The 23087-nt window shown below is 39.5% G+C and overlaps 1 protein-coding gene across 2 annotated transcripts in view; it reads right to left on the bottom strand.

The window, feature by feature from the left end:
- LOC130134556 (probable terpene synthase 12) overlaps positions 1-8113 on the bottom strand; it is a 32441-nt gene extending 24328 nt beyond the window's left edge. The window contains exons 1-2 of one of the 2 annotated variants that reach the window (XM_056315218.1): positions 7834-8113; positions 482-749 (exon numbers count right to left, since the gene is read on the bottom strand). In XM_056315218.1, the coding sequence (XP_056171193.1) occupies positions 482-749; positions 7834-8034 (469 nt within the window). In that variant the 5' untranslated portion in view covers positions 8035-8113. The remainder of the gene's footprint in view (positions 1-481; positions 750-7833) is intronic. The other variant, XM_056315217.1, reaches the window with a different exon arrangement.
- Positions 8114-23087: the final 14974 nt, after the last annotated feature.

Here is a 23087-nt window from a genome sequence, read left to right as displayed (position 1 = left end):
GCGGCCAGCGACCGGCGGCCAACGGTGGTGACCGGTGATCAACTTCCTCTCCCACGGAAAATATTTTCCCTCCTATGGGCAATTTTGTCTTTAATTTGGGGGAAAATGATTTCCTCTTTGTGAAAAGAGGAAATCATTTTCCTCAAAACAATGAAGGATTTGGGGGTGGGGAAGGAAAATGTTTTCCCACGGAAAACATTTTCCGCCCCCGAACACCGGAAAACGCGGAAAATATTTTCCGGAAAAATATTTTTCCGCAAACGAACACAGCCTAAATTGGTCCAAATGAAATGTTTATGACTAAATTGGTATCAATATAATAGGTTTAGAACTTTTTTGATACTTTTCCCCTATTTCTTATAATCATTTTGAACCTTTACATACAAAAGTAAATACAACAAAAGTTGCAAAAAGCATCTTGATCCCACTTTAGAGAATTATCTTCTAATCGTTTTATATCATCAGATTTAGGATGAATTACCTTGAGAAACATGAAAGCCATGCTGTCTAAGAATCCTAAAGCTGAGTGCTGTGCCATGCAGAGACTTTTGTAGGCTCTTATTGACCACATCCGGAGATAGACATCTGTGAAGTGCTCGCAAAATGTCTTCCTCAAAGTGTTGTCCCAATCCTAAGCGTCGAATGTCATCAACCAGAGCAAATATGGTAATGGGCTCAGCATTTTCGTCATGGAGAGCACCCCTGACTTCTTCTTCCACCATTTGTGCCTTTTCTCTCTGTAGCTTCTCCTACATTAAAAACAGTAAAATCCAAAACTTAGTATTTGAACCCTAATAAAAAGCAAAGAAGGAAACATAATTTTTCAAAAACACACACACACATATAAAAGTTTTGATACTTCAAAGAAAGAGGAGGAAGTCTTCTATCTTAAGATCCCATTTGTGTCACATGCCTAGGATAAACATAGTGCCGAACTTGTGCAACAGAGATTAAGAGACATGAAAATAGTGGATTTCATCTTTTCATGGCATGCTGATGATTTTGTTTGGTTTATATTGCTAAATCACAATTAATAGGGCGTGTCTTTCTCTGTTCTTATTTGGAGAAAACTTATTCCATCCTTTTTATTTGGATCCTCCAATCAGTATTCAGATTTGTGGATACAAACATGGACATCACCATATTTATGTTTAGTTAAATTCATGTTCAGGTGATGACCACAACTTCCAATTCATCCATCAAAAACATGATTAGAGGATGTTAAGGAAAATTCCCAATAGATTTTGAAGTTGACAAAACTGTCCATGAGTGTTTTGTAAGTCTGATAAATGCTTTGAAGTATTTTGATTCAGGAAGTTGTTTTTGGAAGAAAAGCATATGTCAATCTTGATCTAGTTCGTGTTCAGATTGTGAAAGAACTTCAAGCAAAAGAGATTCAGACTCAGAACGAGAAGTTCAGACTCAGAACGAGAAAGTTCAGACGCAGAAATTCTTCAGACGCAGGCGCTGAAATTATTCAGACGCAGACGCTAAAATTATTCAGACGCAGAATTCAGAACGAAACATAACAGCTAGTGATCTGGTATGGATTTCACAGAAGGAAAGTTTTGATTGTCTCAATCTAAGGCTATAATTGATTGACAATCAAACATTACGACAAGTATACATTACAACGGATAAAGCTCTACTTATGGAAACCAAGATTCTGATTGTATGGGCGACCAGAATCAGCGGGATTCAGATTTTATCAACCAACGGCTACTCAATCCATTTTATACAAATCTGTCCAAAGGTGAATATTGGAAGATGATCCTCTGAAGACTGTCCAACGGCTAGTTTGGAAGTGGAGGAGTATAAAAGGAGATCAACGAGGAGCAGAAGGTAGAGAACGAAATCAAGAATCAACAAGTCCAAAGTCTGAGCATACTCCGATTCAATCTCTTGTCTTTCGTGAGCTTAAACGTGTAATCATTTGAGAGGTGTAGACAGTGTTATAAGTGTGTGCTTAGGTGTGAGATAGTGTGATCTATCGGCTTGGTATAAGCAGCACCAGCTTCGGGGAGAAGTGCTTGGGTTTAAGCAAGCACAACTTGTCAGTAACTTCTCATTGATTTGATTAGTGGAATCCAGCCGGTAGGGCAGTAAGCGTGGGAGAGTGGACGTAGGCTTGCTATAAGCCGAACCACTATAAACTTGTGTGCGATTCTCTAATCCCTTATCTCTTACTTTACATTCTGCACATCAAGAGCACAGTCTATATAATCTATCTTAAATCTGAATTTTATTCAGACTCTTCTGCGATTTATTTTGTTTCCGCATAAATTATTGAAACTTGTTTTAGATCACCTATTCACCCCCCTCTAGGTGATCCTTGCTAGCTACATCAATTGGTATCAGAGCAGGTTGCTCGTTTATTGAAGTGTTTTACTTCTGAGCTAACGATCTATATGGCTAGCATGAGTGCTCCAGGTCTTATTGAAGGACAAAGCAATTCCAGGCCACCATATTTCGATGGCAAAGAATATAGCATCTGGAAAAACAAGATGAAGGCATTCATCAAATCAATTGATCACATGCAATGGGATGTTGTCATCAGAGGAATCAATCCAAAACATTCCGTATCTACTTCAAACGAGAAGCAAGAAGAAAGCAAATCAGCAGATCCTTCATTATCTCAAACTGAGATAACAAAAAGAGAAGCTTTAGATTCAAAAGCAATTTATTCATTTTATTGTGCTTTATCACCTGTTGAGTATAAGAAAATTGCTTCTTGTGAATCAGCAAAGGACATCTGGGACACCCTCTACACCACATATGAAGGAACAGATAGAGCGAAGGAAACACGGATCAATCATTGCTTGGACAATATGAATCGTTCGAATGAAGACAGGAGAATCGATTCTTGTCGATATGTATGACGATTTGCTTGACATAGTAAACGGTCTTGCATATCAAGGACAACCAGTCTCAGATGCGATGAAAGTCAACAAACTTTTGAGAGAACTGTCAAAGCAGTGGGACAACATCAAAACCTCACTTCGAGAGACTCAAAGGATCATGCCACTATCAATGAATGAACTGATTGGAACTCTTCAGTCATATGAAGTAGAACGTATACATGAAGAAGATCCAGAAGGTAAGAAGTTAATTGCCTTAAAATCTAACATTGATTCTGATGAAACAGATTTTGAAAGAGATGAAGAAGACGACGATGAGGAGATGAAGTTGCTGATCAAAAGATTTCAACACCTTCTGAGAAAGAGAAGAAACCCCAAAGAGAAGAAGCCAACAAAGAAATCCGGAGAAAGAAAATATCTTAAGAACAGAGACGACAATGAAGAGTCTGAATCCAGCGATGATGAAATCCTTGAGCAGGGAAATCTATGCTTAATGGCGGACATTGAATCCGAAGAAGATGAGGTGATTTGTTCAGATCCTATTCTCAATGATGATGATCTTTTTGAAGAGTTAAGCACGGAACATGAGAATGCGTTGAAGAAGATCTCCAAGTTGAAAAAGGAAGTCTCTAAATTGAAGCAACAAAATATTACGAATGAGAAAAGGATCATTGAGCTTGAAAAGGAGAATTCCTCTGTCAAGGAAGAAAAGGATATTTTGCAAAAAGAAGTTGATCCCTATAAGGAAGAAATTCCGAAGATTTGCAAAAAAATTTCTCTTGGCTCAAAGACATTAGAGCATGTTCTATCCATTCAAGTCCCCTATTACAACAAATCCGGCCTCGGTTTCGAAAATGAAAGTAAGATCAAGAATGACTTTCCAAAGGTCAAGGAGAGATTAAAGCGCAGGCCTTCAATCCAGCATTATAGAAATCATTTTGGTAAGCAATTTGTCAAGCCTATTGGATTTCAATATTATAATTGCTCGAACTCGAGTGATCACTATAAGCAACAATGTCCAACTGATTGGAAGAAATCCAAGACAATCAATTGGAGATTTGATGCTTCTTCTAACCAAAAAGGACCCAAGCAGATTTGGGTACCAAAGAAAAGATGATATTACTTTTCTTGCAGGGAATAAGGAAAGAGAATTTGGTAAGTAAAGGTATATTTTTCAAATTCTAAATTTGCTTTGGATACGTACTTTAAATATCTATGAATTCTCTTTGGACTTAACATTTTATCTTCATGCTCTGCTTTATTTTGACTTGAAATGGCGTGTTTTACATCGTTGGTTGTGTTAGAAATGTCCTAATAAAAGTCAAGTTTATTTTGATGGATTTTTTAGATGAAATTTTATAAAAGAGATTGTTTGATATCTTATTAGAAATGAAATTTTTTTTATGGACTCATTATGTGTTCTCCGATATTGTCATGCCTTACAAAGAAAGAATTTATTTTTGCGAGATATTGTTTTATTATGCATATTTCCCTTAAATACTCTACTGAGATGAGTTGGGAAAGTATCCTTGGGCTTCTATGAAAGTTTCCTATTTTGCGTCTAACAAAAAGAAAGGATCCAAATACAAGGATACTAGAAAGGAAATGAGTTTATTGCAGACAATTATACAAAGGAAGCATGAATGCAAGCCTACGCAAGTCATGATGCAATCAACGAAGGATCTCAAGTGATGAATTCTTTTCTAAAAAGGAAAGGTATATTCTGCACATGCATATTGGGATATGAATCAGTAATTTCTATTGCCATGTGTGTCAGATATTGCATAAATTTAATACATCAAAATATCTACATTCCTTTTGCGAAATTCGTTAATGTCATATTATCTTTATGCATCTAAGATTCATGCTTAACGAAAATTCATACAATCTTGAAAGATATTATTGCATATTTTGGATACACTTGGTATATTCTTGGAAGCACTATTATAATTGGCATGTTTGATCCGCAAATCGGAGAAAGGTATGTACGTGACATTCTCTATATTTTGCAAAGATTATTATCTCTCTTACAAGTATTTGCAGGATGTAAAAGAATCTTTCCTTGTGAAGTTTGGAAAGCTTGATCCCACAATTGGGGAGATTCTGCAACATTTCTGAAGGATCGAAAATTTCTCCTTTATGCAAAATTCTGACAAATTATTGGAGGCATGTCAAAACACGATGAGCAAACGCTTACTGCGTCGTACGAAAGGATAAGTTGCTTCAGTTTGTTGAGTTTATGCAGTTTGAATCCGAGACGAGCTTGATGGAAGAAAACAAATTTCTTTCTCGAATTTCAAAATACAAACAAATGTGGTGGATGTTGCTGCTACAAAGAAAATAGAGGAACAACAATTTGTTCAAAGTGCACAAGCTGCAATGAAAGTTATTTGCAAAAGCTGTCTTGATGACAGGGGGAGAAAAACAAAAAGTGGAAAAATGCAAAAGAAAGGGGGAGAATCATCTCAAAATGGTATCAAATTGAGGGGGAGCGTAAATCAAGTATGAAAGTCAATTTAATTTCTGCCCACTCTTGATTACTATGAAAGAAAAGGTAATGTATGTTAGAACTTGCTAAGTTCTACACAATCCGGGTTAGTATCTCTTACTTTTTGTCATTAACGAATCTCTTATTTATATTATCGTTTTTTCATGACAAAAAGATTGTGAAATTTATTATGTGCATACGCGTTCGTTGATATATATGATATTTGATTCTTCAGAACATGAGCTATATTTAATATATGTTATGTTCGCGAAAGATGATATTTTTGAAGGTTGTGTTTCATGCCAAATATATTTTGAAGATAGTATGTGAAGATGAGTTAAATTTATATTCTCTACGTGATACCCTTTCCATTACTATCACTTTTTGTTTATGACAAAAAGGGGGAGAGAATGTAAATATGCATATGTGCTTAGTGGTTAATTCTACTTAATTGATGCATAATATTGAGTTGTGATTATACTTCCATATATTGTCATAATCATTAAGGAATTTTATGCATATATCTTTTTGTGATGCTGACAAAAAGGGGGAGAAATATGCAGATATGATTTGGTTTGATATGCAGATTATTGGATTCAAAGAAAAGGAGACAGACTGTGATTTAGATTTTTTTTTACGGTTCATATTTTGTCATACTCCTTGTCTTATTCAAAAACTGAGTATAAAAAAATCTCATATCAAATTACTCTGATCATATATGATATCTTGAATATCTGCTACATTATATGCTTGATCATTTTTTTCAAAATTATCTCAAAATCTATATATCTGCATGGAAGTTTTGTCACCATCAAAAAGGGGGAGATTGTTAAGGAAAATTCCCAATAGATTTTGAAGTTGACAAAACTGTCCATGAGTGTTTTGTAAGTCTGATAAATGCTTTGAAGTATTTTGATTCAGGAAGTTGTTTTTGGAAGAAAAGCATATGTCAATCTTGATCTAGTTCGTGTTCAGATTGTGAAAGAACTTCAAGCAAAAGAGATTCAGACTCAGAACGAGAAGTTCAGACTCGAACGAGAAAGTTCGGACGCAGAAATTCTTCGGCGCGGGCGCTGAAATTATTCGACGCAGACGCTAAAATTATTCGACGTTGAATTCGAACGAAACATAACAGCTAGTGATCGGTATGGATTTCACGAAGGAAAGTTTTGATTGTCTCAATCTAAGGCTATAATTGATTGACAATCAAACATTACGACAAGTATACATTACAACGGATAAAGCTCTACTTATGGAAACCAAGATTCGATTGTATGGGCGACCAGAATCAGCGGGATTCAGATTTTATCAACCAACGGCTACTCAATCCATTTTATACAAATCTGTCCAAAGGTGAATATTGGAAGATGATCCTCTGAAGACTGTCCAACGGCTAGTTTGGAAGTGGAGGAGTATAAAAGGAGATCAACGAGGAGCAGAAGGTAGAGAACGAAATCAAGAATCAACAAGTCCAAAGTTTGAGCATACTCCGATTCAATCTCTTGTCTTTCGTGAGCTTAAACGTGTAATCATTTGAGAGGTGTAGACAGTGTTATAAGTGTGTGCTTAGGTGTGAGATAGTGTGATCTATCGGCTTGGTATAAGCAGCACCAGCTTCGGGGAGAAGTGCTTGGGTTTAAGCAGCACAACTTGCTGTAACTTCTCATTGATTTGATTAGTGGAATCCAGCCAGTAGGCTGTAAGCGTGGGAGAGTGGACGTAGGCTTGCTATAAGCCGAATCACTATAAACTTGTGTGCAGATTCTCTATCCCTTATCTCTTACTTTACATTCTGCACATCAAGAGCACAGTCTATATAATCTATCTTGAATCTGAATTTTATTCAGACTCTTCTGCGATTTATTTTGTTTCCGCATAAATTATTGAAACTTGTTTTAGATCACCTATTCACCCCCCTCTAGGTGATCCTTGCTAGCTACATCAGAGGAAACCATGGATTAAGGAAAATATAACTCATTAATAAAAGTGTTAAATCTTGACGATGAGGGGACATGAATTAATAACTATGACGATGTAGAGATCATTAAATCGAATTTCATGGTCATCAAGTTATTACAGTGGTGCCTCCTAACATAAAAGTAGGACACAACCGAGTTTGATCGATAGTTTGTCCTAGTATAATTGTCCTCTCAAATTCCAAAATTTCATCTATGTTTTATTGAGAACATGATGATAGTCGAATTTTCAATTAGACTAATTCCTTCCGGTGCACTAAAATGCCCTATCCACGTACATATGGTAATGCTCCACCCACCGGTGGCCGATGTGGGATCCCAGGTTACTTTAGGCAGAAGACATTGCAGTTCGAATACCGAATGCTCCGTATTCGGACCAAGCATTTAACCAACCAGCTAAACATTAGAATTAAGATCAAATTAATCATATTGCAGAAATTGTCTTTATTTCTTTGAACTTTAGCATAAATGTCATGTATGGAGAACAAATAGCTAGAGTGCAGTCATTTACCGCTGGACGAGATTGACCACCTTCATCGGCCACAAGAGACTGAAGGTAATTGTAAGTCCAGACAGTTGGCTGATAATTGGCCGATCTCCGTCCTCCTTGATTATCAAAGACCTGCCTGCTCATTGAACTATGGACTCGACCATTAGCCGTCGGAGAGGAAAGCTTCGTAAGATAAGGTGCCAACAAAAGACGAAGTGCCATTGATCGCTCGAACTGAACTGAGCCAATAATATATCAAGTGAATAACTTAGCGATCAGTGCATGCCCTCGTTAAGAAGAACAGTCCAATATTTATACAAATTTTTGGATTTCCTAGGACACAACGTTGGAATATGCTGATGGATTCTCGACTTCAAGTGATGTCGTTGTCATCACGGCGGACCACATCCTCTCGTCCTATTGGTTTTTTCATTACTATGTTTGGTCAATCACACGTTGATGGGCTCGTCTCTCGTCCACTCGGTGGTGTCTTTGTGTTTTTGCCGGATCTCATGTGTTGTAATATAACCCAAAAGCTAACCATGATCTTACAATTTAAATCAATGTGAAATCACTAGAGAAATAAAATGATGAATAATAAAGAATACCAAAGATTTACGTGATTCAGTTTGAATATCGGTATCTACATTCACGGGGAGAGCCAGTAGCAAATGATTTACTATAATCGGATAATTAGAATTACAATCGATCACACACTTGAGTATTTTCTACGCCTAAATTATATCCTAATTCAAAGTGTTTACAAATAAAACAACTCAATAACATATAAAACTGACGGCACAAATCACCAGGTGTTAAGGCCCAAAGTAAAGCTCTACGTACGGCTTAAAAACAAGAACGTCTAGACGTTCTTTCTCTTTTTTTCTTCGTGTAGCTGCTCTTGCTTCATGGAATCCCACGACTAAAGAACCTACTGTGCGGCTACTTTCTTAGAGTCCTTGGGCGGCTGCCTTCAACAACCCATGGCGGCCACACTTCAAGGAAAAGAACAACCTAAGGCTAGAGCCAAAAAGAAAACCTATATCTATTGTACTTTGTTATCTTTTCTTAAAGGGTTAATATCACGAAAAATCCTAAATTGGTATATTTGTAACACATTTACCCCCAAATTATTTTTTTTACCATAAAAAATCTCAAACTGGTACACCTGTGACAATTTTACTCTGAACTATTTTTTTGATCACCAAAAATCCTAAACTGGTACACCTGTGACAATTTTACCTTGAACTTACCACAAAAAATCCCAAACTGGTACATATGTGACAATTTTACCCTGACTTAAAATTTTAATATTATTTTTTATTTTTTTCGAATTTTTATTTATTTTTTATTCTTTTCTTTTCTTTTTTTTTCATCTTCAACCTCTGGCCGGTCGCCGGACCGGCGACCGGCCAGAGGTTGAAGGTGAAGAAAAAAAAAGAAAAGAAAAGAAAAGAAAAAATAAAAAATTCAAAAAAATTCAAAAAAATAAAAATAATAATATTAAAAATTAGTTCGGGGTAAAATTGTCACATGTGTACCAGTTTAGGATTTTTTGTGGTATGTTTGGGGTAAAATTGTCACAGGTGTACCAGTTTGGGGGTTTTTTATGGTCAAAAAAATAGTTTTGGATAAATATGTCACAAGTGTACCAGTTTAGGGTTTTTCGTGGTATTAATCCTTTCTTAAAACCCTAGCTAAGCCCCCGAATATTATAGAAAACGTGGGCACCCATCTTTATCTTGTAGTGGCAGAGGACCTTCCCTTCATTCTTTTAGTTTGGAAAAATAATACAAATAATTCATGAACTTTAGCTCAATATATAATATGATTCTTGAATTTTCAATTTGTTCAATGTGATCCCTGAACTTTTGATACATGTTACATTGAATATTTTTATATAGTTCAAGGATTAAGCTGAACATGTACCAAAAGTCTAGGAATCACATCGAATAAATTAAAATTTTAGGGGCCACCTTATACCTTAGGTTAAAGTTCGAGAACCACATTGAATAAATTAAAAAATTTGGGTATCTCATTGCACATTGAGTCAAAGTTCATAGACCATTTGTGTCATTATCCATTTGATTTCTTTCTCTTGTGCGGTCACAACTTAAGAAGAAAAAGAACCCGCTCAATCCTTTAATCAGGTCGGGTCTCGTACACGAACTCAAACTCGATACATAATTTAACAATTTTCTACCTTGGCTCAACATTTAAAGCCAAGTCATAGTACTCATCATCCATGTTGCTCTCCCAGTGCCCCGACGAGCGCTTACTCTCCATAGACATCAATTGTGCCCAAGCATTGAGCTTTGCCAAAAGAACATGCTTAATCATCATGTATGCTGGGTTCTCCACTATAGCGATCTTTTTTACAACCACCTTACCATTCGCTAAGACATCTCGAATGAAATGGTACCTAATGTCGATATGCTTTGTTCACTCGTAATAAACTTTATTATATGCCAGATATATTGCACATTGGTTATCACAGTGTATATCAACACTTTTTTTATCTAGCCCAAAGTCTGAGAGCATACCCCTTAGCCATATCGCCTCCTTTTCTGTAAAGGTTAGTGCCATGTATTTTGCCTCAGTTGAAGACAAGGCAACGCGGTCCTGTAAGTACGCCTTCTAACTCACTGCACCATCTACTAGCGTAAACACATACCCAGCTAAAGACTTGTACTCATCCAAGTCACCAGCATGATCTGAATCCATAACCAATGGTCTCACTGCCATTTCTGTTCCACTGGTACACTATACCAACGCATGTTGTCCCCTTCAAATATATGAGGATCCACTTCACAGCTTCCTAATGAGTTTAACTAAGCCGCTTCATGTAACGGCTAACTATGCTCACAGCTTGCAAAATATCAAGCCTAATGCATACTAGGGGTGTCAAACGGGTGGGTCAAGTTGAGTTTGGGTCAAATCGAAAATGGTCTGACTCATATCAACCATTTAACCCGTTTTGACCTATATTCATGTAATGCAAATCTAGCGACCCATACCCAACCTGACCCAACCCATACCCAACTTATACTCGACCCAACTCATATTGATAAAAGAGTTTAGAATTAAATCCAATTTAGAAAAAACTTCTTTCTTATAAATTTTTTAAAATATATATTACTAAAATACTTCAACGCCATCCAAAATTAGTGGATAATTTTTATAATCTAAAAAAATTAGTTTTTTTATATTTTTATATATCTTTTATTTTATTTTTATTTTTTATTTTTATGTTATTTTTAAAAATAGAAATTTTAATTTCTTTTCTTTTCTTTTTTTTCTTTTTCTTTTTCACTCTTCTTTGGCCAGTCGCCGAACACGACGACGGTCAACAACCAGCCACAAGCGAGCTTCAACTTCGAGCTCGAGCTCGTTCGACGAGGCTCGAGCTCACCAGATTCCGACGAGCTCGAGCCTCGTTGAACGAGCTCGAGCTTGCGATATGGACGAGCTCAAGCTCATGGACCTCTGGCGAGCTCAAAGCTCACCGATCTAGACAAGCTCAAGCTCGTCGATCTGGACAAGCTTGATCTCGCCTACAGCCGTCACCGTGGCCGGCGACGGCCTAAGGAGAAGGAAAAAGGAAAAAATAATTAAAAATTCTATGTTTTTTTAAAATAAAAAATATTTTTTTTTAAAATGACATGTTATGATGATTCACTTAAGCTATTTATCCTACAAGTTAATAACTTATATGGGTCGAAATATGGGTCAAATATGGGTTTGTTGCAAACCCATATTCGGCCTATATAAACTTAAGCTTTAATATTGCAAATCCATTGTGACCTGTTTTCAAAATTTCAAGTGACCATATTCAACCTAGGCCCACTAAAAATGAGTTAATAAATGGATTTCGGACCCATATTGTCACATCTAGTGCATACCATAGCATACATAATACTACCCACTATACTAAAATAAGAAACACGGGGCATATGCTCCTCCTCATTCTCAATCTGCGGTGATAACTTATCAGAAAGTCCAAGTGCTTCGCTAAAGGTGTACCCAAAGATTTCGCTGACTGCATAGTAAAACGTGCTAGAATATTCTCAATATATTTCTTTTGAAACAAACGTAAAACTCGAGCTGTCATATCACGTAAAATGTCCATACCCAATATTTTCGTTCCATCACCTAAATCTTTCATCTCAAACTTAGCACTCAACTGGTTTTTCATCACATCAATATCAGACATATTCTTAATTGCTATTAACATATTATCAACATATAATAACAAATAAATGAAACACTCATTCTCCAATCTCCTAAAGTAAACACAACTATCCATAGGACTTTTTGAATAGTCCTGAATAGCCATGAAAGCATCAAAACACTTATACCACTACCTATGAGACTGTTTCAACCCATACAAAGATTTCTTTAACAAGTAAACATGATTTTCCTTACTCGGAATAACAAATCCCTCTAGCTGCCTCATGTAAATCCGCTCCTCTAACTCACTGTAAAGAAATGTCGTTTTCACATCCAACTACTCTAGCTCGAGATCCTGTGCAGCAACTAAAGCAAGTAATAACTAATACATGAATAGAAGTATATCTTATCACAAGAGAGAACACTTCATTATAGTTAATGCCCTTCTGTTGTGCGTACATTTTGCAATAAGTCTCGCTTTATATCTCCCTGCCTTGACACCGAGAATGCCTTCCTTCCGTTTGTAGACACATTTGCTTTCAACAATCTTTTGGCTCTTTGGTACCTTCACCAACTCCCATGTCTGAAGCTATGTTATCTCCTTCAAGAATCGTTGTCTCTTCTACAATCTCAATCTGTGTTACCCCAGATGTCTCCACCTGAAACTCCACCTCACTACTAACATCATAATCTGTCTGCCCTGCTAGCAATGTCTCAAAACTCCTCTGTTAAAGCATTATGGTCTCGTCAAAGATCACATCTCTACTTATTAGAAAATCGGGTGATCTGGAATCAATTCACCACAACTGGTAGCCTTTCACCCATGTGCATAACCCATAATTATGCACTCTTCTCCCTCTGCTCAGGCTTACCATCACTCGCATGAGCATAAGCACGACATTCGAATACTCTTAATCTGGAGTGATTAATAGGTTGCACCAACCATACTTCCTCAACAGTCATCCACTCAATAGCAGATGATAGAGATCGATTAATCAAGTAACATGCCATGTTCATTGCTTGGGCCCAAAATTCCTTATCTAGTTCTGCATGTAAAAACATGCACCGAGCTCGCTCAAGTAAAGTTTTGTTCTTCCGTTCTGCTACACCATTTTGCTGTGGTGTCACCGATACTATGCATTGTCTCACAATCCATTCTCTCTCGCAAAACTCAGTAAAATCTTTACCACAGAACTCCATGCCATTATCGGTTCTCAAGCACTTGATTTGTTTATTTAACTACTTCGCAATCAATGCCTTAAATTTCTTGAAATGATCGAACACATCAGATTTGTGCTTTAGAAAGTATACACATATATTTCTCGAATAGTTGTCAATAAATGTCAGTATAAATCGAGCACCTCCTTTTGAAAGAATCGGAAACAAGCCCCAAACGTCTAAATGAATTTACTCAATCGATTGCCTGGTTAAATAAATAGCTGTAGTAAATTTAATCTGGTACTGGTGCTCACTTAAGTCAAGCTTCCATGTCTTCTAACCCTTTAACAATCCCCTCTCACTCAGCATCGTCATACCGTCTCACTATAACCGCATATGCCATAATTGAGTCAAGTCAGAATCTGACTCGCCTAATGAAACTGCAACAGCTTCGGTCATGGTCTCTACCGGTAGATGATAGAAAGTATTCACTTTCTCCCCTTTCATCACTATCATGACACCTCAAGAGATTATGATAGAAAGTATTCACTTTCTCCCCTTTCATCACTATCATAGCACCTCAAGAGATTTTTAATACTCCACCATCAACGGCGTACTTACATCCGATGTCATCGAGTATCCCCAGATAAATAAGGTTCTTCTTGAGCTTTGGTACATGCCTTACATATGTTTGTGTGCGCACCACCCCATCGTGCATTTGAAACCAAATTGCCCTCATCCCCACAACCTTGCAGGCTACATTATTCCCTATCAGAACTTTACCACCATCTACAGTTTGGTAAGTAGTAAACAAGTTCTTATGAGGCGTCGTATAATAAGAACACCTCGAATCTAGCACACATTCATCTCCTAACGACTAGTAGTCACACACGAGACAACCTCTGCATTACTAGTGCTCTCCTCGATAACGTTCGCCACACTTTTTATGACATTCTTCCTATCACCTTTGTTTCTCAGCTTAGGACAGTCTCTTCTACCGTGCCCATCCTCTTGACACTGAAAGCACTTCACACGTCCCTTGGACTTTCTATGGCGTGACTTGCTTTTACCTCTATTGCTACTGGACCGTCGATTCTGGTCTCTAGCTTAAATCACTAGTCCCCGCGCTACATTATACGCTAGACTGTCATCTCGCAACTTTCTCTGCCACTCCTTAGAGAACAAGGCAGACTTTATCGCTTCTGAGGTAATCGTAGTGCATCTCTGTAACAATGAATCAATAAAGTGCTCCCATAACTCTAGTAAAGAAGCTAACAATATCATGCCATGTTCTTCATCATCTAAAATCTTACTGACGTTCTTTAAATTCATCATGAGTTTATTAAACTCATTTAGGTGGGATCTGATAGATGTACCTTCAATATATCTAAAGTGAAACATCCTCTTCAACATGTACAATTGATTGTTCAAGCCCTTCATTACATAAAGTACTTGAAGTTTTGCCCACAACATTGCGGTATCACAATGTTGCGGCATCCTTCTCCTCGACTACTTCTATTAACACCTCATATGACTAGTTCAATAGGATTATACTCCTTGCTTTTCTCATTAGCACATCCATTTCGGCATCTTTCATTATTTCGGGCAACTCATCATTGCCCTCCAATGCTTCAGCCAAATCTTGAGTTATTAATAACGCCTCCATCTTGACGTCCCATAACCCAAAGTAATTCCTCCTATCAAATTTCTCAATTTCTACTTTCGCTTTAGACATAATTGTTAACACCTATTTTTAATTTCCCAAAATTAATTACACAAAATTTATGAGTTAATGTCCTTAATTTCTAAACCCAAAAAATTATTCAGTTTCAATTGCATTACATATAGACATAGGTGCATTTTGCAATATTAGAATATATTTTTCCTCTTTTAACAAAAAAAAATTAAAAAATTTGAAATGGGCCGGGTCGGGGCCGGGTCGACCCGGCCCTCTCTTTTTTTCTCCCCGTGGGCCCAACCCACTCCATTTTCTTCTTTTCCTTCCGTGCAAGCTGGGCTCGGCCCAGCCCGCTTTCTTTCCCCTCCGCCAGCCCGGCCTCTCTCCCTCTCTCCTCCTTATCCTCTATTCTCCCCTACCCCGACCGGCCACCTGGGAAGTGCGGATTTTTCGCTCCACTGCGCAACCATGGTCACCAAAGTCGTGTCGCAAGCTAGGCCGGTGCAAGGCCATTAAGACAATGACTTTTGGGGCGGAGCAGTGGTCGGCGACTGCTATATGAGTGGCGGAGAAGAGAGAGAAAGGGGTCGACTTTTTGGAGCAAAAACAGAGTATAAAGAGAGAGATCTGTGAGAGTAACCAAGAGAAAAAAGAGCGAGCCGAGAGAGTTTGCAGGTCACTAAGGGACACCAGCAGCCCCGCCGTTGCCAGTCGGACAACCGGAGATCCACCCCGGAAGCAGTGCCGACCGGTGAGTCTTCCTGATCTCACCAAAGCCCTGTTTTCCCCTGTTTTTAGCAAGGTTTGGCTGAGACTCGCGCCGGCCGTTTTGCGCAAATCCCGGCCCATACCGTCATTCCCCGTAATCAAGACGTCGTCGCCGAAGGTAAGCACAACTCGCCGGAGTACGCCGGAGCCCCGGAGTAGGTAAAAAACCCTCGGTTTTCGCCGTCCACACTAGGTGTTCGATGAAATGCCTCAGTGAGGTCGAGTTGTTTTTGGTCGCCTGTCGGCGAGTTAGACAGCTAAAAAGGCTTGGTGGTGGTCCCTAGAGATGGTTATAGGTCGGAGCCGGTCTGGGTCGGCCGGCGAGAGGTCAAATCTCGCTCAGCCAGCGTCTCCTCGTGCTTTTACACGATTCACAACCCAAGTCAACGCTGACCCGTTTCGGATCCAAAGATCTGACCCGGGTCAACACTTTAGGTCGAATCCATTGATCTGGGTCGGATTTGACCTAACCCAGGGGTCCGCTGACCCGACCCGACCAAATATTATTTTTAATATTATATTTTTTTAAAAAAATAATATTAATATATTTATTTATTTTTTATCATTAGTATTATTATTATTATTTTTTTTAAAAATCCTTTTTTATTTCTTTTAAAATTAGAAAATAGTTTAGAAATTAGTATTTTTGAATATTTTTCTAAATTACGTGAATTATTTGATTAATGATTATGCTTAAATCGGATAATCCTATAGGGCTATGCAGTAGTATTTTGCATGTTATTTTTCCACTGTTATAATATTATTATGCATGTTGTTTTTAATTAGAATATAATTGCATAAACTGTCATTTATCGCCTTAGTTAGGGGTAAAACCCTAGGCTACATATCTAGTTTGACTGCTAATTATTTATGATTGTACACTCACTTGAACACTTCGCATACTAGGAGAAAGGTCTTAAAATCAATCCAAATTGCCTGATAAATATTTTTTGAAATGAACAGGGTAAAAAGGTACCGAAAGGACATTAGTTACCCAACTAGTGTAACCAAGTCCCCAAACTCATTTAATCTATAGTTCGTAAGAATAGGGTGATTCTCCCATCACTTTACTTGAGTGTCTAATTGACACACCTCAAACTGATTAGTGGCGACTTCTTGATAAAAACCACTTACAGGCTAAAAACCTAAACCCTAAGTTGTGATATGGTATGGGTTTGATATAGCCTAAGTTAAGTCTAGACCCAAACTTAGCGCGTACCAGGCGAAACCCCCTTTTATGTTAAAAATCAAAGGTCGGTCGCGACAGGCTGGTGACTCCGCTGGGACCAGTACAATTATCATGCTTTTTATTAAGTGGACTTAGGCCAGAAATTTTACCCTATTCAAAAACATGTTTTGGCAGCAAGGATTCCATGTATGACCCCGACATTAAGGTATTAAATGTTCTTGCAATTGGGAGTTATAAGGAGCATAGTTTTTGTTAACTCTTGGTTTTGCAAGTCCGGAGTTTGGGAATGAATGTTTATTTCTTGAACGTTTGAAGCGGTGTTTGTTTATGAATTGTTGTGCATACTTTAATGATTTAGTACTACACTGTTGCACACACAACTATACCATCGGACTTGGGCCGTGATAGAGCATTTTAGGATGGTGTTAAGAAAGATACGACCTCGAATGCAAGACTGCAACGTAGAGGCTGCCTTTCTTTTCCCCGAAATTTCTTTCTGACTATTGTAAAGTGTCTATCTTTAGTCGCTATCTGCGTGACTATAAGATATTCCTTTCGACTGAGCCAAGGTTAGAAAGACCTGACACCAACGTGAGACTACGACGGTCAGACATCCTTTTAGCTTCACTTTGTTAAAGCCGTCTAGATAGAAATCGAACCTCACTTCTCATGCGCATATCTCTGTGATTGCCATGGTTTCCGGTAAAGTAAGGGTCTACATAGCAACGTTTCTGTTCCCATAAATAATTTTTTATTAGAAATAGTTTTTTCTATTTCTATTTCTTGGAACAGTTTTAAAGCAAAAAATAGCGTTTAGTAACTGCACAAAATTTCTATTCCAGGAATAGAAAAAGAATAAAAACGTGTTTAGGGTGCGAATGATCCATTTCTATTCCATGAATGAGTTTCTCCCTTCTGGGCTACCGGCGGAGGACGGCGGGTGGCGATGGGGGGCGAAGGAGGTGGTCGGCGGCGGCAGAGAATGGCGGGAGGCAGTGGAGCACGGTGGTCAGCGGCGGAGCACGGTGGCGTCCGGCGGCGGCGACGACAGCGGGCGGCGGCGGCGGGAGGTGGCTGGCGGCGGAGGGTGGCCAGCGTCGGTTGATGGAGCACGGCGGCCGGTGGCGTAGGATGGCGACCGATGGTGGGTGATCGCGCAGCATCGAGTGGCCAGGGGCGGGAGGTAGCCGGCGGCCGAGGGCAACCAGCGCCGGGTGGTGGCCGGCATCGGGCGGTGGAGCACAATGGCCGGCGGCGGAGGATGGCGGCCGGTGGTGGGTGACCGCCGGCGGCGGAGGACAACGACCGGTGATGGGTGACCGCCGGCGTCGGGTGGTTGGCGAGGGGAGGCAGCTAACACCGGGTGGCGGCCGGCGTCGGGCGATGGAGCACGGCGGCCAGCGTTGGAGGACGGCGGCTGATGGCCGGTGGCGACAAGCGTCGAGCGGCGGAGGACAGTGGTCAATAACAAGAGGCCATCGGCAGGCGGGAGGCGGCCGGCGGGCGACCGCGGAAGGTGGGTAGTAGGTGGTGGCGAAGGACGGTGAGAGGCGGCGATGGGCGGGTTACAGCCGATGGATTGTTTCTTGTTTTTGGAGGATTCCAGAAAAAATTATTTCTTATTTTTGTTCCAGAAACAAAGAAGTAGATTTTTTTTCCTTCTTGTTTCTGTTCCAAATCTATTCCAAGATTACATTTTTGTTCCAGAAAAAAAAATGTAGATTTTTTTTACTAAATGGATTTCTGTTCTTTTTCTGTTCCGGGGAACAAAACAACAGAAAAACAAAAAAACAGAAACGTTACTAAACAGACCCTAAGCTTTCTATTCCTGCATTTTGCAATTTATTTATTTTCGTATGTCCCAATCGATCCATGATTAGTTTAGGTTAGTTGTAGATTTAATACCATGGTCATGTTGGAAGAAATAGTCACTAAAATATTTTCAGAATATTTACTTCCAATTCATACTCTTGTTTTTATAAGCACGTTATAATCATTATTTTCCCATGAGATTTCTTGTCGTTTTCAAAAAAGGGAGAAAATTTGTGTATAAATAAAAAAAGGACGCACCCCATTAACACTACCAACGCCTCGGACTGGTGGTTCCCGGGGAATGAACGGTCCGGAGCAACCGAGGTTCGAACCCCAAGGTCGCCGTTGTAAAAAAAATAATGTAAAAGAAAAAAAATTTGCATCTTTTATTTTTGCAAGAAAGGGAAAGTAATAGGGTATGAAAATACAGGGTTAGACTAAGTCATAGACTAATCCCTTATGAGGTCTTATACTCATTTACTGCCACTTCTTGACAGGTAGTAGGTAAAAATGGCCGAGAAAAGCACGCTCAACTGTCTCACTAACACGAAAAGCGAAATGAAGATGGTCCTCAATGTAATCCAAAATCTCACAAAGCAGGTGGAGTCCATTAAAGGCAAACTCACTCTTGTACCTGCATCAAATCGAGGTGGTGCTATCGCATTCGTCCACTAGCAATGATCAAGCCACGGCCAGTAACAATAAGATGCCCATGCTAGAAGAGGATCCACTCTCACTTGTTATCAAAAAGGCTGAACTTATAAGTGCACCGATGACAGAACACGATAAATGCCTTACGAGGGTCGAGGAGATATTGAAACGGTTACAGGGCCCACAGCATTCTATTTCACTTGACTTGTCTATGTACAAAAGGATCAAGGTGCCAAAAAAGTTTAAGATGCCAAAATTCGAAAAATATAATGGCACATCATGTCCTAGGCACCACTTGCACATGTATCATATGAAAATGATCCAGTATGTCAATAATGAACCCCTCATGATTCAGACCTTTCAAGCAAGCTTAACAGGACCAGTTTTGACATGGTATATGTCAAAAGATGTAGATGCCTTCAAATCTTGGGATGATGTCGCTAATGCATTTGCCAAGCAGTGCCAATTCAACCTAGACGTCACATTTTTTCGTGACGACCTCGAATGCACTGAGAAAAAAAAGAGTGAATCGTTCAAAGAATATGCCACTAGGTAGAGGAATTTGGCCGCCTAGATCACCCCAGAACTTCCTGACCATGAACAAATGAAGCTATTTATTAAGTCTCTTCCGTATGAATACAGACATCGATTGATTGGTGCCACTGCTGAGTCACTTAACCGACTTGTCCCAGTAGGTGAACAAATTGAGACAGGATGGCACGACGAGTGGTTCATGGACCCCGCCTCCACAAGCAAGAGACTTGGCACGAAGAAGGAGAAAGAACCCCCGATAGATGTGGATGTTGGCAGTTCGTCCTTCCCCACCAATTCAGATAAGCAGTGGACAGCAGTCGGCCTCAAGCCGCCCGCCACCCCCAAAGGCGATCTAATAAAAAGCAATTCACTCCATTCCCAAGATCCCTTTCTCATGTGTTGACCATACTCCACAAGAAGAATTTGCTCTCCGTAGAGCCAAAGCGACCCAACCCGGAGAACTTTTCGAACTACAACCCGTCCAAGAAATGCGATTATCACATGGGCAAGATAAGACATTTAACGGATGACTGCTATGCCCTCAAGCACCGAGTTCAGAATTTGCTGGACACTAAAGCATTCTCGTTTCATATGTCTAAGTCAAATGTCCAAAATAACCCATTGCCAAAGCATAAGAGCGAAGTCAATGCCATATTCGGTTTCGACGCTGGTCGAATTAAGAATGTGAAGGTATACACCACTGACGTTTATAACTGATTGGTGAGAGTAAGATACTATCCTAGAGACGAGGTACCACCCTTCGCCCTAATGAAGGAGAAAGTTGCCAAGATGGCGAAAGCAGGTCTGATTGTGTATGCTGACTATACCGATATAGTGGCCACCATCTCCCAGGCCATCGTCGATTAGGAGGAGGAATTCACAACACTGAGCGTCGGGGGAAGTGAAATAGGCTTATGGCAGGATGATCAATTACTACAGTAGCAAGGCGATGTACGACAATACTCGCTAACCCCCAAGTCATGGACATGATATTTCCTATCCTTCTAAGGAAGAAAATGATCACGAGAGAGGCAAGACATGCTATCCCCGAGTACTTCATCAACTATGATCCCTCTAGGTCTTGTGATTATCACTCGCGAGAAGTCGGGCACTCGCTAGATGATTGCAACACCTTAAAAAACAAAGTCCAAGACCTACTAAATGTTGGGGCATTCATCTTTCGCGCCCCATGGCTGTGTTATGGCATGAACGACCTCCTAGCCATGCCTAGCATTCATGCCTCTGCCCTTGGACTATCTGACAAAAATAGCATCCCTGATGGATGGAATGGCATGGATATGCTGACATCAGTAAAAAGAAGAGGCGATGAGCTGGACTACTGGAACGATACTTTCGAAAATTTCTTCATCAGCGTTATAGACGAAGGACCAGTGAAAGAATGGGTGCAAGCTCGCTTGAGTAGAACTCCTCTCACCCTTTCACATGAATCCCTAAAAAAGGGGTCATCCTTGTAATTTATTTTTTACGGTCATTTCTACCGGAAGAAATATCTTTTTGAACTCACCCGCCCCAGAGAGTCAGAGGGAGTGCTGAATATTCCTTGACTTTATGATGAGCGGAGCATCATTTTATACAAAAAGTCGGGGGCAAATCAAGAAGAGATCACCCCTTTTGAAAGAAAAAGATCTGTCTTATTCCTTAACAAATTTTGGAAATGGCATTCCACCTTTTTGCTTTTACAGGTGACGAACTAAGGATCATGCTAGACTCTAATATACTAACAAGCCAGATAGAGCACAAATGTTGGGACCTCTCGAACGAAACACGGCAAAATACTAAAAGGATGCATCTCGTTCCTTGTTCTAGCCCAAGTCCGTACAAACAACTAATGTGTTTTTTCCTTAAAATGCAAGAAGCACTTGATTGGGAAAATAGACTAGGGGGCATGGAATCCCCCCAATCCATCAAAAAAGTGTATTTCGTTCCTAAAGTTCATCCACTTTAGCGTAGAAATGACATCATTTCCCTTTATATAGGACAGATTTGAGTAAAGGTCCAACACAAGCAGCTGTAAAGGACTTTACATGTGACAAAATGACGCCGATACTAAATCATAGAAGTCTCGACGGTAGTTATCGAAAAGGATTACGACGCCCATATTAGTCGAAGACATTTGAAGTCAAGATTAATTTTGCTGTGAAGATCTCCATGCAAGCAATTGCACATGCCTTGCAGGAATTAGAGGACTCCCGAGAAACTCCTCAATGTGCCGGAGCCACATTGACACAACATGCATCGAGAATAGGACAGCCTAATTGGGAGCACCCTTGCCTACAAAAAATTTCATTCGAGCTTCAAGATTAACATGAAGGAGTTGCAAAAGAAAAGACTCTGCTAGCTTTGAAGACAAAATGAAGGAAGGAAACTGTCGACATCCGAGAAAGTACAAAGAGTTGTCAACTTAAATGAAGGGAGACACGAAGAGTAATGTTATATCGTTCTCAATTTCTGTCCCTCAAAGAGCCATTCATTAATATGGTCTCTCTTATTGTCTTGCAGGTTTGCCTTACCGCCGCTGCAACACAGGTAAGTTTTTCTTTCTCTAAAACTCTTTTCATAAGAGTTGAAAAAAATCAAAGGAAGAGGAAACCATTTATAGCGATTAGATGCTTAATCCTCCCCCCAAATGCATCGCATGTCTTTTGGAAAGGAATTTTGCACGGTAATTTTACATGTTTAATTCATCAACTCCATGTGAAAATTTTGACAATTTGACGAATGGTGTTGAACTGCTCGAGTATGCTGAATGAGATGTGTCGGGATGACGAGAAGCAATCTTTAGTCCATACACATCCCCATGTACTGATCCCTGGCGAGACGAGTGAAAAGACTCCATGTTTGCAAAGTAAAGGGATTTCTCGCATAAGGTACGATAGCCAAAATGACGAGAGGCAGTTCATTTCTCTGCCCCATATATTATCGGTGATCCTTTACTTAATCATTTTGAGCACATACACTTGGAGTTTCCTTTCAAGTTACTCTTGTCAAGAATCACCCCACACTTGGGCAACTAGAGGTAAGTCAGCAGCACAAGGTGAGGAAAATGGATAGAAATTTTCTTGCTCTCACTTGCATCAATCTTTTAGCGTTATTATTGCAGATGAACTCTCACGATGATTTAAGTGCCCTAGGATGATGAAGAGCAGTTATTCATCTATCCCATACACTTATATCCCTTGCTAGCCCAATTGAGCCGGCGATTTTGTTTCGTACGAACCTAGTCGGTGATCATCCCCCACACTAGGGCAAGGAAAAAGTCACTCTAATTCAAGTGACATGATCTGGAGCACTGAC

This window comes from Syzygium oleosum, unplaced genomic scaffold (assembly GCF_021117445.2).
Source record: "Syzygium oleosum isolate NSW1041296 unplaced genomic scaffold, Sole_v2.1 Sole_v2.10, whole genome shotgun sequence".
NCBI lineage: Eukaryota > Viridiplantae > Streptophyta > Magnoliopsida > Myrtales > Myrtaceae > Syzygium > Syzygium oleosum.
The sequence above is the reverse complement of the archived record's forward strand: the minus strand, read 5'-3'. Positions and strand labels throughout refer to the sequence as shown.